This window comes from Crassostrea angulata, chromosome 10 (assembly GCF_025612915.1).
Source record: "Crassostrea angulata isolate pt1a10 chromosome 10, ASM2561291v2, whole genome shotgun sequence".
In the NCBI taxonomy this organism is placed as follows: domain Eukaryota; kingdom Metazoa; phylum Mollusca; class Bivalvia; order Ostreida; family Ostreidae; genus Magallana; species Magallana angulata.
Window position 1 is genome coordinate 24,168,521 of NC_069120.1, and position 14,476 is coordinate 24,182,996.

The following is a 14,476-nucleotide window of genomic DNA, read 5'->3' on the forward strand; positions in this document are numbered from 1 at the left end:
CTTAATTTTTAAATATATATATGAGTAGAATACGAACTTCTCTACTATGAATGAAAATGTAAAGCAGTCAAACGCACTCTATGTATTTATAAATGACGTAAACCGTGAAGTGACAGAGAAAACTGAAAAAAATGTTTGCACAGATCCCACAGGGACAAACAGGTAATTAAGTAATTCTGTTGATATCAAACTATGTAATTTGATTTCAAGACACTAAGAAAGTCTTCGTGTTACACGATAAATTTATTGTTATATGGTTAAAATCTAAGAAGGTATACTATAAAAAAACAAAATAAAATTGTCATTTTTCACATGCTTGTGAGTCATGTGCATTGTATCACTTAGAGCTTATTACTATGTATTTTCGTAATTTTAAAACGTTAATACCATAATCCATTTCTTTTGGTTTTTGTAGATTCTAATAATCCTGTTCTTTATGAGGTAAGACCAGTGGTATCAGGAGAAAACGTACCCAAGAGAAAACGTACCCAGGAGAAAACGTACCCAATCTCTAGGGTACGTTTTCTCCAGGAGAAAACGTACCCGGGTACGTTTTCTCCAAGAGAAAACGTACCCTATGAAAATCATAATTATACTACTTAATAGTTTTAAATACTATTTTGCATAATAAATATACAGAAATGTAAGAGTTTTATAGATATATGAATTTAATACTTTATAATTTTAAAGGGGTTGGACATATTAAATAATTTTCAAATGCTACTTTAATGCATATTTCAATGCATAGATGTATAGAAATATATTCATTTTATGAATAATATCTTTATAATAATTGTAGCAATTAACTTTTATTTTAGTACGAATTTAATAATGACCTGTCATAAAGTGTTATCTGACTACTTCTTCTAATTATCCATTTATCGGTAGCCTTACCGATTTGAGTTTCTCCATGCGAGATCCCCTGATTTTAATTATAGTGATAATCAATTAAATACCTGAGCAGCATGTCAGTGGCGTCAGAAGCAAATTGACTGTTGAATGTTACATTTCGTAGTAGTTTCCATGTGAACTTGGTTTTATTAAGCAACTTTGTTTTATAGATAAATTACAAAAAATGCAAAAAAAAATAATAACGCGATATCGACTTCTTGAGATACTCATCATTGAGTTCTCCAAATGAGATTGCAATAAAAACTAATTATTTAACGGTCTCGTTTATGGTGTATTAATTGTCGACCAATTAAACTGCTCAGGGGATCTTCGTGTATACACATATGTTACAAATAATTGTCTTAATAATTTAAGTACGTGACTATGCATTTAAAAACAACAGCAACAAATGCTACAAATGTTCATTGTATATTTTATTTTGTTTCATTTAAGAATATCCATAAAAACCATTATTTATTATTTTCATAGGGTACGTTTTCTCTTGGAGAAAACGTACCCGGGTACGTTTTCTCCAGGAGAAAACGTACCCTATAAATTGGGTACGTTTTCTCCTGGGTACGTTTTCTCCTGGGTACGTTTTCTCCAGCATTCAGACCAGTTACCATATATTACACATTACATATGCATGTAGAATACAATGGAAGATAATTCATAGAAAAAAGTTCTTTCTTTAAGCATTCTTAAATGCAGGAAAGCATTACATTCTTGTTGTATATTTTGATAATGTCACTAAAGAGATCTTGGAGGCTTTCATATGATTTTATATATTCATACAGGAAGTGAAACTTTCAAAGTCTGCCAGAGAAAGAGAAAAGTAAGTACATGTTTTATTAAATTCAAATTAACTTCATTACCTTTGCCAACTCCTACCACAATTCGATTAAATTCACAGTGGACATATCTAGTTCCAAAAATGTATTTTTGGATACTACATCAACCTTGGAAAATGGTGAAATAAAATTCAGTTTCCATACCAAACCCAATGATTCTCACCTCTATCTCAAGCCATTGAGTTGCCACCCTCCCCATACTTTTAGAGGAAGTCCTAAAGGATTAACAACCTGAATCAGAAGAATCTGTTCTTCCAATGAAATCTTTGAAGAACTGAGAGCAGAATATTTAAAATCCCATCTGTGTAATCGAGGCTATAAAGCCCACACAGTGCAATCTGCAATTGATGAGATTATTACAAAAGACAGGAAAACCCTTTTGCAATACAAAGAGAAAACAGACAAAAGCAGGGTTCCACTTGTCACTACCTATCACCCCACCCTTGAGAACCTCAACAGCATCCTTAGATATAATCTGCCCATTCTTTACACTAACGAAAGAATGGCTGATCTTTTCAAGGATCCGCCAATGGATGCGTTTAAACGCCCGAGGAACTTAAAGGAAATGGTAGTGAGGGCGAGATTATATAGACAACCCATTGCCAAATGGTGGTTTTAAAACATGTTCCGATGCCAGATGCCTTTTGTGCAAACACAGCACCAACACAAACAGTTTTAAAAGTCCCATCACGGGTCGCATCTACAAGATATTTGGCAACACTTATTGCCGCACAGACAACTGCATCTATCTCATCAGTTGCAAAGTCTGCTCTAAGCAATACGTTGATGAAACAGGTGACCTCCGCAGAAGGATCAATAACCACCGCTCTACTATAAAGACCAAAAAAGTCAAGGAGCCCATCAGGGAACATTTTAATACAAGTGGCCACAAATGGGAAGACATGACAGTGTTGGTTATTGACCATAATCTTCATTGTTATAAAGTGGGAGGGGCTAATATTTGTGTCAGGACAAGTTGGCAGAAATTGGAGGCAAGTTGGCAGAAATTTAGAGTTTGTAGGCAAAAAGTGGAAGGGGTTGGGGTTAAAATAGTTGCCAATCTGGAGCTCACTGGGCTGAAAAAAAAATTTGGGGGGGGGGGGGGTTGACAGAGCTACAGTGTATAAAAAAATTGTATTTGGAATATATTGGGGGCAAAAAATATGCGCTGTTTTTCCAATTATTTCTCCGTACATTTCAAATTAAAATGACGACTTTGCTTATTTTTTAACCAAAATTTTCAAACAAATTTTCGTCAAAGATTTCTCAGCAACTATTTATCGCAGATGCTTAAAATTTTTACACAGTATTTGTATAGGCATGCTTTATCGTGGGATATATTTTTGTACCAATCGGACGTCAACTTCCTGTTTAATGAGTACTTTGTTTATTTGAAGCCGAAATTTTTGAACAAATTTCCGTCAGAGATTTCTCAGCAACTATTTATCGCAGATGCTTGAAATTTTAAGACACTATTTGTTTTGGCATGCCATATTGTGGGATATATTTTTGTATCAATCGGACGTCAACTTCCTGTTTAATGAGTACTTTGTTTTTTTAGCCAAATTTTTCAAACAAATTTTCCTCAAAGATTTCTCAGCAGCTATTTATCGCAGATGCTTGAAATTTTAACACACTATTTGTTTAGGCATGCCATATTGTGGGATATATTTTTGTACCAATCCGATGCCAGCTTTCTATTAAATGTCGACTTTGCTTATTTTGCATATTCACATCAGAGCGGGGGTATCACTAGTGAGCATTGGCTCACAGATATCTTGTTTTGTGGAAGTAGTAAAAGAATATGTTAGAAAAACAAGGTTGGTGATATGTTGATTGAGATGGCAGCTTAGACACACAGAGAAATAATTTGTGAAACAGCACACTTTTGTGTGTGCACTGAATACATACTTTCTTTTAAATGCACACCTGCGAATGTGTTCGGAATGTTTTCTTTATCGTTGCTAAGTATGTAATAAATCCAGAGGTGCTCGAATGAAAGTTCACGAGACTTTACTGAGATTTGTTTAGTTCCTGTGAAATTTCGAGCGGAAGTTTAAGTGTTCGCGGATAATAATCTCAAAATACGTAAGTACTGGTCGATTTTCATATCATATTCTACTTTGAATTATATTAAAACATCAACATCTTTTAAGATGTATGTCTTATTTCACCATCTAGCAGTTTTTCAAATTAAACGATGATATTCAGAAAAGAGTTATCGTTCGTGTTCAACAACGTGTAGAGTAGTTGATGATATAAACATTGGGTTGCTGAATTAAATCATGCTTGTGGTGTGCAATACCATGTTTTTAAAAAAAATAATGGGTGAATGTTTTGCAGAAAAACTTAGTGTATCAAGCCATTTTCAAGCAACATTCTGCATAAAATAGTACAGTCTGTTTCACTATTGATGTTATTACTAGGTCAGGCGCTGATTGAAAATTAATTCTTAGGGGGGATCTCTACTACGCATGTTAATTGTTGCAACAGCAGAAAAAAACCTATTTTTTGTATTGTCACATTTATTTTTAGAACACTTTTTATCCCCCAATGAATAAAGATAAAGTTTAAAATCAATAAACCTCTAGAATTTATATAAGGAATAAGGAATCATTCTTTGAGTATTATGAGGTGATAATTTTGGTCAGGGCGTGATCAAATCCAATAAAGCCCGAAGGGCTTTATGATAGATTTGATCACGCCCCGACCGAAATTATCACCTCATAATATTCGAAGAATGATTCCTTATTACTTTTACTTATATAATCTTAGGCCATCGTACGATTAAATATCTAAATATAAATAAACAAACCCCGCTGGCGCCTCGATTTGGCGTCGTTTGTATTATGAGTTATATAGTACAAAATCGATACGTAGTGTTATCACAGGCAAAGACACTGGATAATGTAAATATATTTGACTACAAGTACTTAGATTCTCTAAAATAGACTATAAACACGAGGCACGATTTTTACTGCGAAACTGAGCGGGTCAAATAAAACCACGTGGTCTAAAATTTAAATGCCAATAACATTCGCAGGGGTGAAATGGATGGCACTGTAGCTCTCTGGTCCTCCAACTTTTTCAGACCATGGAGCTATAGATATACAGCTAGAGTTAAATTAAGTTCACTAGCTGAGTAGCGGTTGGTTCATGCAATTTAGTGAACATGACTCATTCAGAAATATTGAATAAAAATAAGTCTTCCTTTTGCTGTATGTCATAGTTATTGATTGAGTTTTTTTGTTTATAAGATATGACAACATGGCTGAATTATACGCTGTGATAAACACACTACAGAGTTTAGAGAAAGCCTACATAAAAGATGCTGTTCAGCCCAAAGAGTGAGTTTGCAAAATGTTTAGACAACAACTGCAATCAAAGCTAATTTATTTCATTTGGTTAAAGATTTAAAAGAAAGCATTTTATTTGATACATCTTTGACATATGAATTGAGTTTCACATGATTCTTACTTTTAGGTACACTGGTGCATGCTCAAAGCTCTTGGTGCAATATAAAGCAGCATTCAAACTTGTTCAGGGAGATTTTTCAACAGTAGAACAATTCATGAAAAAATACAGGGTATGTTTTGTAAAATAAAGTTTTTATGGAAAAAAATACTGGTTTATTTTAAAATTTACATTTTATTTCAAGTTTTGTTCTTACTATCAGTATGTGGTTATCACATTGTAATGAAAGACTAGATAATATTTTTTTTTTCAAAATGACAAACTTACCGAATATTATTACATGCATATACAATGTATGAGTTTAAACATTTTTTGATGCAGATGTACATGTATCCTTTAAATGGTATAAAATATTTCTGGTGGGGATTGTGTCTTAGATAAAGGAAGTAAGTACTGGCAAAAAATCAGAATTATTTTTACAAATTTTATTTCCTTAGTTGGACTGCTCTGCTGCTCTGGAAAGAATAAAAGAGGATCGACCAATCACAATCAAAGATGGGATTAGCCAAGGCAACACAAGTAAAGCTATCGCAGATATTGTGTCGGTAAGTTATTAATTCATCAAACATCAAATTCAAATGATGGATTATCTTAAATCAGCCACTGCCAACAATATGAATGTGAAGCCCATGGCATTATCATTCACATGCTAGTATGTGATGTGCATTAGAGTAAGTTGCTTAAATTAATATGCTTTAATTTTTTTTTCGTTTTTAGCTGTTTATCACAGTAATGGACACTCTAAGATTAGAAATCAGAGCTATGGACAAGGTACGGTTTGATTATTCATGACTACTTGTTTGACTCCAGTAAATCAAAGTACTGAAAGCATTGAAAATAGCTATCATATCAAGAAACACCTAGCTATCACACTCCTTTGAATCTGGAATGAGTTTCTAAGAAAGTATTTTAAATATGATTTAATCTGATAAAAAAATAATTATCAAAGATAAGAATTATCATTGTTGCAAGTTATTATGGAAACTTAATGTTATTTTTTTTGTCCGATAGCTTGGGTTGGATGGGAAATCATTGTATGACATGTTAGCTATGCTAAACATGTTATTTGACTTTATAGGGATTTAAATAGGTACATAAAAATTGTACTAAGAGTATTCTTTAATGTATATGTGCTCTTGAAGTCTACTAGATTGAACATTCTAATCTAACCTAATTAGGGCCCCGCAAGGATTTGCGGGTGCCCTATAGTAATCACTCTGTCCGTCCGTCCTTCTGTCCGTCCGTCTGTCACTCTTCCGTCCACAAATTTCCTGTTTTTTTCTAATAACTTTTTTTATGGTTGCCCAATCAAGTTCAAATTTGGTATGGTAGTTCAGTAGGCAGAAATACATATTTTGATGCTAAGTTTGGTTCTCTATGTCTTCTGGTTTGGAGCTGGGGTGGTACTATGCATAAGAATGAATGGGCAAAGAGAGATAACTACTGAGAATGTATGGGCAAAGAGAGATAACTGCTGAGAATGTTACCATTGTATACATGGAAGGCTGTGCAATATTTGTCCTTTGGGATTAATTAACCTCCCACAGGAAGAAAATCCTAAGCTTTATCTTTATCTGTCACATTGAGATTAATTACTTCACTGCCTGTGTCTGCAAATGAACTTTGTTTTGAAGTTAAGGTCAATTTTGAATGATGTGTAGTATTGTGTACATTCTTTGAAATATGGATTTAAAATATAATATTCATATTTTATTTTGGTTAAAATACTGTACACAATGATTTATGATAATTTTATTGAATTCTAAAATCAAGATATATATTAAGATATCCTTTTTCAATATTTTATTTTTTAATTATTTATTTTATTTTTTTCTGCCTTAATGCTGTTAATTTTAACAGGTAATCAGATAATAACCCCATTCTGTCATTTCTGAAAAAAAAAATCTTATTGTAAATTTAGAAGAAAGGGATTAGAGAGCAGAACAATTAATCCCCTGGGATTAATTATCTTGCCTGCTGCAGAAAATTTAGAGGCTTATCTCTATCTGTCATATCGAGATTAATGAACACCTTTGTCTGCATTGATGTTTGTTTTGAAGCGAATTAAACTCTCATTCCATGAGCTGCACCCTAATATTTTTAACCCTCAGTTTAAAGGATGGTATTTGATAAAGAATATATTTCATTCTAGTCCAAATACTTATATACTGTAAAATAAACAAAAATATATGAATTATAATAAATTAAAAAAAAAAAAAAATAATTGAATATCAGTTTTTTGATTCTTTTTTTTTTCTTTTTTAATGGATGTTTTGGTGTTGTTGTTGTTTTTGGTTGCTATGTTTATAGTACCTGAAAATGTTCCTTCTGTAAGCCCTGATTAAATAAATGGATGAGAGCAGGATAATTAATCCCCTGAGATTAATTACTGAGATTTTTTCACTTCTCTATATAAATTGTCATAGCGGGGCCCTTCCTGACTGGTCAGTTTTCTAGTGTTCTATTCTATTTAGCTTCAACCTGATCTGAAAGAATTAATGGAAACCATGAACAGATTAAGTATATTACCCAGAGACTTTGAAGGCACTCAGAAAGTTAAAAAATGGTAAGTTTCTCTTTGCCCCATTGAATAATTATGTGAACCATATAGAATTTTATATTTCTTCATTACATGCAGTTTTTATCATTCATAATTCACATAAATATTGCACACCAGCGAGGGTTACATAGAAATAGTCACCCACCCAAGAAAACCACAGTTTCATTACGAAGCAATTTCCCATGCCGCCCATCTTTCAATCAGTCTAAAACAGTAAATCATCCTTACAGGTTGGACATATTTGATGAAATGTCTGCCTCGGAGGAACTGGATGATAACCAAGTGCGACAGATTCTGTTTGATTTGGACAGTGCTTACAATGCCTTCAACCGCATACTGCATGACCACTGAAACACCAGCTGGAATATGAATGTTGTTCTCTGCGTGACTCAAGATCTTGATTTTCTCATTTGTCTTTTAGCCAGCCATTTAAATTTGGCTAAATTTTAACATATTGTCATGACCCACATCTGTATGGTCGGTTTATAGAGAGTACCGTTTTGTTGACATCATAATGACAATTGCAGTGCTAGTATTCATTACATGTGTGCTGATTGATAGGAAGTAATGTTCACGAAAATGGTCAAGCTTTTTCGAAAAAAATGTTCATTTAGAATAAAAACATTTTAATACAATGTACTACTATCAGTAGTGAAATATTGATGAAATTGTATGATACATCTGTATGCTGATACCAGTACATGTGTAATATTGTGATTTGTTCTGTTTTGATGATGGAAAAAGGACTTTTAATGATACTTGCATTTATTTTGCATCATGGTTTCAATTAATCATAGTTTGATTGAATTGTATTAACTTAACACAGATATTCCTAATATTTACTTTATGAATTATGAATAAAACGAAAAAATATAAATGCTTACAATTGACTCTGAGAAATTCACATCCAGGAGTTGGGAAAAAATAGGTATTCAGGGCAAAAATAAAACGGGGTCAAATGTAACTCATCTATTATAGAGTAAAATGTTATGTACACATTTAATGATGAAATATTTCTATCACCCGATGCTTGCTCAGAAAAGCAGGTGCACTTGAGTGCCCACCCAAATTTCATATCCCTCCAGTGTAAATGTTGGGAGTGTGCTTGTGAACACCTGCTTTACTGAACGTGCCTCTACCATAAAGCAAACAGGCTGAGTGGTGAATATTAAGTTATCCATCAGACCCACCATTACAAATTTGATGCATGATTTTTGATGCCCAAATGAAAAAAAAAACCCAAATTTTTAAGCTATAAAATGTGAATACACCTTCATTTCCAGGAGTTTTAATACATATTGTATATATGTAGAATAGCTCAATATAGTCAAGACCATCCATCCTTTCTAAAATTAAAAACCCAGCAAGATTTGTCTGATCTCTATTGTATGTTTGTATTTGTAATGAATAAAAAGGTAACACAATACATTTCTTCTATTAAGTATTTTATTTATATAGCAGAATTTTGTTTTCTGTAACAAATCATAGTTAACATAGTACTATCTCAAGTTAAAAATAAAAAAATAATGTATTGTCTATATGTATTATATATATATATATATCTTTATAAAGCAAGAACATTGGCAGTAGTATCAAATTGTTGTCTCCGAAATACAGAAGTTGAACTAAGCATAAAGATTGTCATTCATAAAACAAAAATTGAGTAAATAAATAGGATTTGTTACAAACTATATAAATATTGTACATGTGATAAGAAAGGAAGTCCATGCAGGGCCATTATATGTTTTACAATATTGATGGTTTTCTGAAAAAAAAAATGAAACTTATACCAGTACTTATACTGCAATTCACTTTTTTGTGTGTGTGCACTTAGTGTATCTACATGTATACATGTATAAATAAAAATAAATCCATAAGAGTTTACCAACAAATTGAGCTAAACATATTACACTAACACATGACAAAGAGACTGCATGCATGTGCTGAGCACATTTTACTAGACATACATTGTGTATTGAGCCTAAAAAAGACATACATGTATTTAGTACATGTACCAGTAATAAACTAAAGAATAATAAAAAAAAATCTGGAAAAGGTATATAAATGTTCCTACATTAAATGTATTTTCATAAAGAACAGAAAAAATATTAACAAGATGTGTGATTTTCACATGTGTTACATGTTATATAATTAATGTGATAATATCTGCACCAGTGCATCACGGTGGACTATTGAGTGCTGTTTAAATTACTGAATGAACACATCAAACTTGCTATAACAAAGGATTCAAGAACCAGGACTAGTTAGGTCATTCAAAGTCATTGAATTTGTGTGCAATATATACCAGCACACAATTAAGTCCTCTTATTATATAGTACTATAAACCACCTTTGCAAAGTTCACAAACAACAATTGTATAAGTTGCAAACAGACTAATCCATCATCATCCCTTTTATTGTTCAAGACCATTAGGTAATAGTTATACTGGTAGACTGGTTTGGAAAAGTTAAGTCGATGCACTGGAGTGTCACCATTTCCTCAAGGGTATATATATATGTACCTGTACATATATATATAGCCATATGGTGAGGGCTTAATAGGCAGTACCTGCTGTCTATTAATTCTCTGTCAACAGTACATTGCAAAATAAAGTCAACAAAAATGCTGGTTTATATTAAGTAGTATGGTATTAAGTACTATGGTATATTGATAATGTGTACCAGTAGTTTTCATTTTCTATAATGTAACCACAATTTCATTTTGCTACATCTATTGCATGACTAGACAGTGTTTTAGGTAGCTATATTGCAACACAGGGAAAAATTGCCACTAAAGGAAGCAAGTTATACTTGCACAATAAAGCTCAAATCTCCTATATGATTCATCTACATTCCTTTGGCATAAAATATACATATTCAATGAAACCCAAAGGAAATAACTCATAAAACTTATTAATTACATGAAGTCCGTTTCCATACATCTGCCGTAGCTTTAAGTAACCACGCAGTACAGAATCAATTTTTAAGCTGCTTCATTGAATCAACCTACTAAAATATGAGATAAAATGGAAAGAAAAAAAAAGAAAGATAAAACTGGATGTTGTTGCACTATAATACAATTTAGACAGTGTGACAGTAATATATATAGCTAGTGTGTGTATATATAAACCACAACTAAAGAGAAAAGTGCATGCGTGACTATAACTTTAAAGGAATGCTGTGAAAACAGGAAAGTACAGGAAGATTCAATCACTCCTGCTAAGTGTCCCTGTATTTAAGGCCTCATTTAAGTCTCTGTCTCTCACTCAGAATGTACATCACAGTCAATCTCTATGTAGAAGCAGTTAGATGTTTCACATCGGCTTCTTCTACACATCCTCATATAACTCTCCTGTTTTTAAAAAAATAGATAAAGAAAACAAATTAATCACAATTGTAATGTACTTTTTCAACTCTCAATAATATATCAAAAATATACTGACTAGTAAAAGTTTAAATTTATATCTGTTGTACATTTTGATTAGGCTGTGATTTTTTAAATCCAGAAACTGTTTAACTTCTTTGTAATTTACAAAATGACAAGTAAATGCATTCTTGGAAAATATATGTGACAAACCTGAATCAAACTATGCTATATTATGGACCTGGTAAATGCATGTAGTATTGAAATGCTTGTAACAATATTGGTTGACTGCATGTATATGCATGTATTATCATTAGATACATTTGATAAAATTGTAAAGGCAATATAATTACTGGTACCGGTATATTAGGTAAGGAGTATGGGGATAAAGCAATTTTTCAGATTTGGTTGCGGAATTCTTCATGAAACTTTCTATTCTTGATTCTATGGTTTATGGAAAAAAAAAATAATAAATAAAAAAAGATGTATCTACATATCAAGGACATTGTAATGCTACAATTGTGCCATATCCCAAAATTTGGAGAACAAATTAAGATTTGTCAGAACTGGCTCCAGGATTACGACGCAGTATTACTGGCATTATAAACTGCTACGACTCTGCTGGCCATATTTCATGATCGTATACGCGATGCACATTAAGGACGTAACATGGCAGCAGTCATTACATGTACATGTATATTATTATGCCATCCGATCAATAAAAAACAAATTTGTTTTCATTTATGTTTGCGTTAAAATTTCAACTTTAAAACGTCATGGGAGCAAATGAAATTATGGGAACATGAATGCAGTTGGTGGTAGTAAGGGATTGATAAGTAGCAAGGGGGTAGTACATTGAAGGTATATGCAAACATTGGTATAAGTGTGTTTCCCTGACATATTTCAAAGTACATAACCCCCCATCCGTAAAAAAAATTATTATATATCACTGCATGTTTTCTCCCTATAATGTTCATTAGAAAATTAAAATGCCAAACAAAGAAGGTTTTGAAATTTTATAAACATGTATGTGAATCAAATATTATATAATTCAAATTGCTTTTCTTTTAACTATTGTTTCTTGTATAAGCAATCATTGCAAACATGTTTAGCATATGATTGATATTTTAATTGAGTAGGATGTCCGCATTCAATATCAACTGTCCCTTATATACCGTTAATTGAAATAAAAGAATAAAGCATTTCTAATTATTGTTAATTAAATTTAAAAGGTTTCTCCTTAAGAAAATGTACAAAACAATATGCTGAGCTGCAGCTTGAAAAATACCTTGAAAAAAATTGATCTGGCTTGGTTAATTGACCATAATATTTGTGTCTTATTCCGAAATATCAGAACTTATTTTGACCATAGACTATAGCAGTGCTACGTACATGATGTAAACATATGGTATGGTGCAAATCACAATAAGGGGGAATAATTCATTTTAGGGAGAAATATGTTTTATAGCTATATGTACATATACACATACTCAGTTTACAGTTCACATTTTTGTTGAAAAATACCTGAAGGAACTGCTACCTATAAATAGGAGAAATGATGGTATCTTAATACCATAATGATTAACGAACAGAAATTAAAAAGGTCTGCATGGTAAAAAGGGAAAAATGGAAATATCAAGTTGTTATTCTTTTGTAAAGAATTAAAATACTGGAGAACAAAGTTCACAAATCACTTTATTAATTTAAAGATCTGTAGTAAATGAGTTTTCTAGCAATCAGCATTCAAATTAAAATTGTGTGAATGATACTAATCCAGATACCTTATATTAATTAAAAGGACATATTAATTAAAGAGGAGGTTCACAACAAATAAATTTACTTTCTCCAGGAAAATGTCCTCAACCTGGATTTATTAAATTTGTCTGAAATAAAAGAAATTAACTCCTATATGTTTAAATGCAACGTTTTTCCACATTTTCTATTGAATATGAGTCATTTAGAAACACATTTTTTTCATTCGATCACCTAATTTTTTTTTTACACAGACATACCTTTGCATATTAATTATTAGCTAATTAGCAACACTTTCTTCACCTCAACACTGCTCTTGATAATTTAAAACTATAACCCAGGTTACACAATTGTGGAACTGCCCTTTTGCAGAAAATTCATTCAATGGATAGATATGCAACTTAAATTGATTGCTGATACATCATATATTTCACCAAACTGTGCCATTTTGCACAGCAAAAGGGAAGTAACCCTGACCTGTGGTGATGAAAGAGTTTCATATTGATCTAAAAAGACTATCATATAAAAATCAAAGGTCATATAATTAATGGACCTCTTAAATGAGCAGCTTCATTTACTCTCAGTAAATCATCAAATATGTAAAAAGTGGTAGCCTTTTCAATAAACTATTAATAAGCAAACAAATACAAAAATATTAAGAATTGATACACAAAGAAACATTAAGCATACAATAAATTGCTTGATTGTGATTTAAATATGGTACGTAAACAATTACAGAATTGACTGCTCAGGCCCCCCCCCCCCTTTTTTTTCCTCTCCAACATAAACCAAATTGTTCATTTATAATGTAACCACAGGTGTCTGAATGGGGCCATTGCAATTAAAGCCCTAAGCAAGTTTTGAAAAAGTCTCATAACACAACTTAATGTCTTTACGCTAGCTAACATATCTTTATACAATATGCCATCAGAACAGCACAACTTTACACAGGAACACGCCACTCACAGACATGATTGCACTGTCACACAACAAGCTATTATGCTTCATTGCTTTGATCTACATCCTAAGAAAAGACACCACTGCACTGTCAAACAAGATGCAGTCAATTGTTACCATTTTCCTGTCGCGCTGTCACAATTACAGCTTGGTGGTAATTCCAAACAAGCTGTTGATTGAACTTTTGCAAATGGCCATATCTGGACATCGCTTGTAACTACCTGTATCTTTCAAGTGTTAATCAATCTAACTCTAGTACCAGGTAAACAAAAATTGATTATCTCATAAACATGCATTTGACAGATTATTACTCCTCTATTGATCTGATGAAAATTAAAAGAATTAAAATACAGTTGAACTTCAATATCTCAAACACCGATATCTCGAATACAATGGATATGACAAAGTGATTTGTTAAGTCCCAACTACTAATTTTTTAGGTATTTTTTCCTCGATATCTTAATAACTCGGATATCTGAAAGTTTTCAAACAGTCCAATCTAGTTTGAGATAACGAAGTTTGACTATATTAATTAAGAAAAACAAAATTCTTCTAATCATGAAATAAAAGAAGCTATAAGGTCAGTAACAATCATGAGACTTTTTTATCAAATGCCTTAATTCGTACA

At 32.1% G+C, this 14,476-nt stretch overlaps 2 protein-coding genes across 7 annotated transcripts in view; one reads left to right on the plus strand and one right to left on the minus strand.

Moving 5' to 3' along the window:
• Positions 1-51: 51 nt before the first annotated feature.
• LOC128164862 (vacuolar protein sorting-associated protein 28 homolog) lies at positions 52-9,202 on the plus strand. Its single transcript, XM_052828915.1, has 9 exons — positions 52-162; positions 416-441; positions 1,689-1,726; positions 5,000-5,089; positions 5,226-5,328; positions 5,654-5,761; positions 5,934-5,987; positions 7,691-7,782; positions 8,007-9,202. Exons 1-9 carry the CDS (start codon positions 132-134, stop codon positions 8,125-8,127), a joined length of 663 nt encoding a protein of 220 aa, XP_052684875.1. The 5' UTR covers positions 52-131; the 3' UTR covers positions 8,128-9,202.
• A 2-nt stretch (positions 9,203-9,204) lies between these two features.
• LOC128164860 (FYN-binding protein 1-like) overlaps positions 9,205-14,476 on the minus strand; it is a 37,726-nt gene continuing 32,454 nt past the window's right edge. For 2 of the 6 annotated variants that reach the window (XM_052828907.1, XM_052828914.1), the window contains exon 13: positions 13,029-14,075. In XM_052828907.1, coding sequence (XP_052684867.1) covers positions 13,990-14,075 — 86 coding nt within the window. In that variant the 3' untranslated portion in view covers positions 13,029-13,989. The other 4 variants (XM_052828910.1, XM_052828909.1, XM_052828908.1 and 1 more) reach the window with 4 other exon arrangements.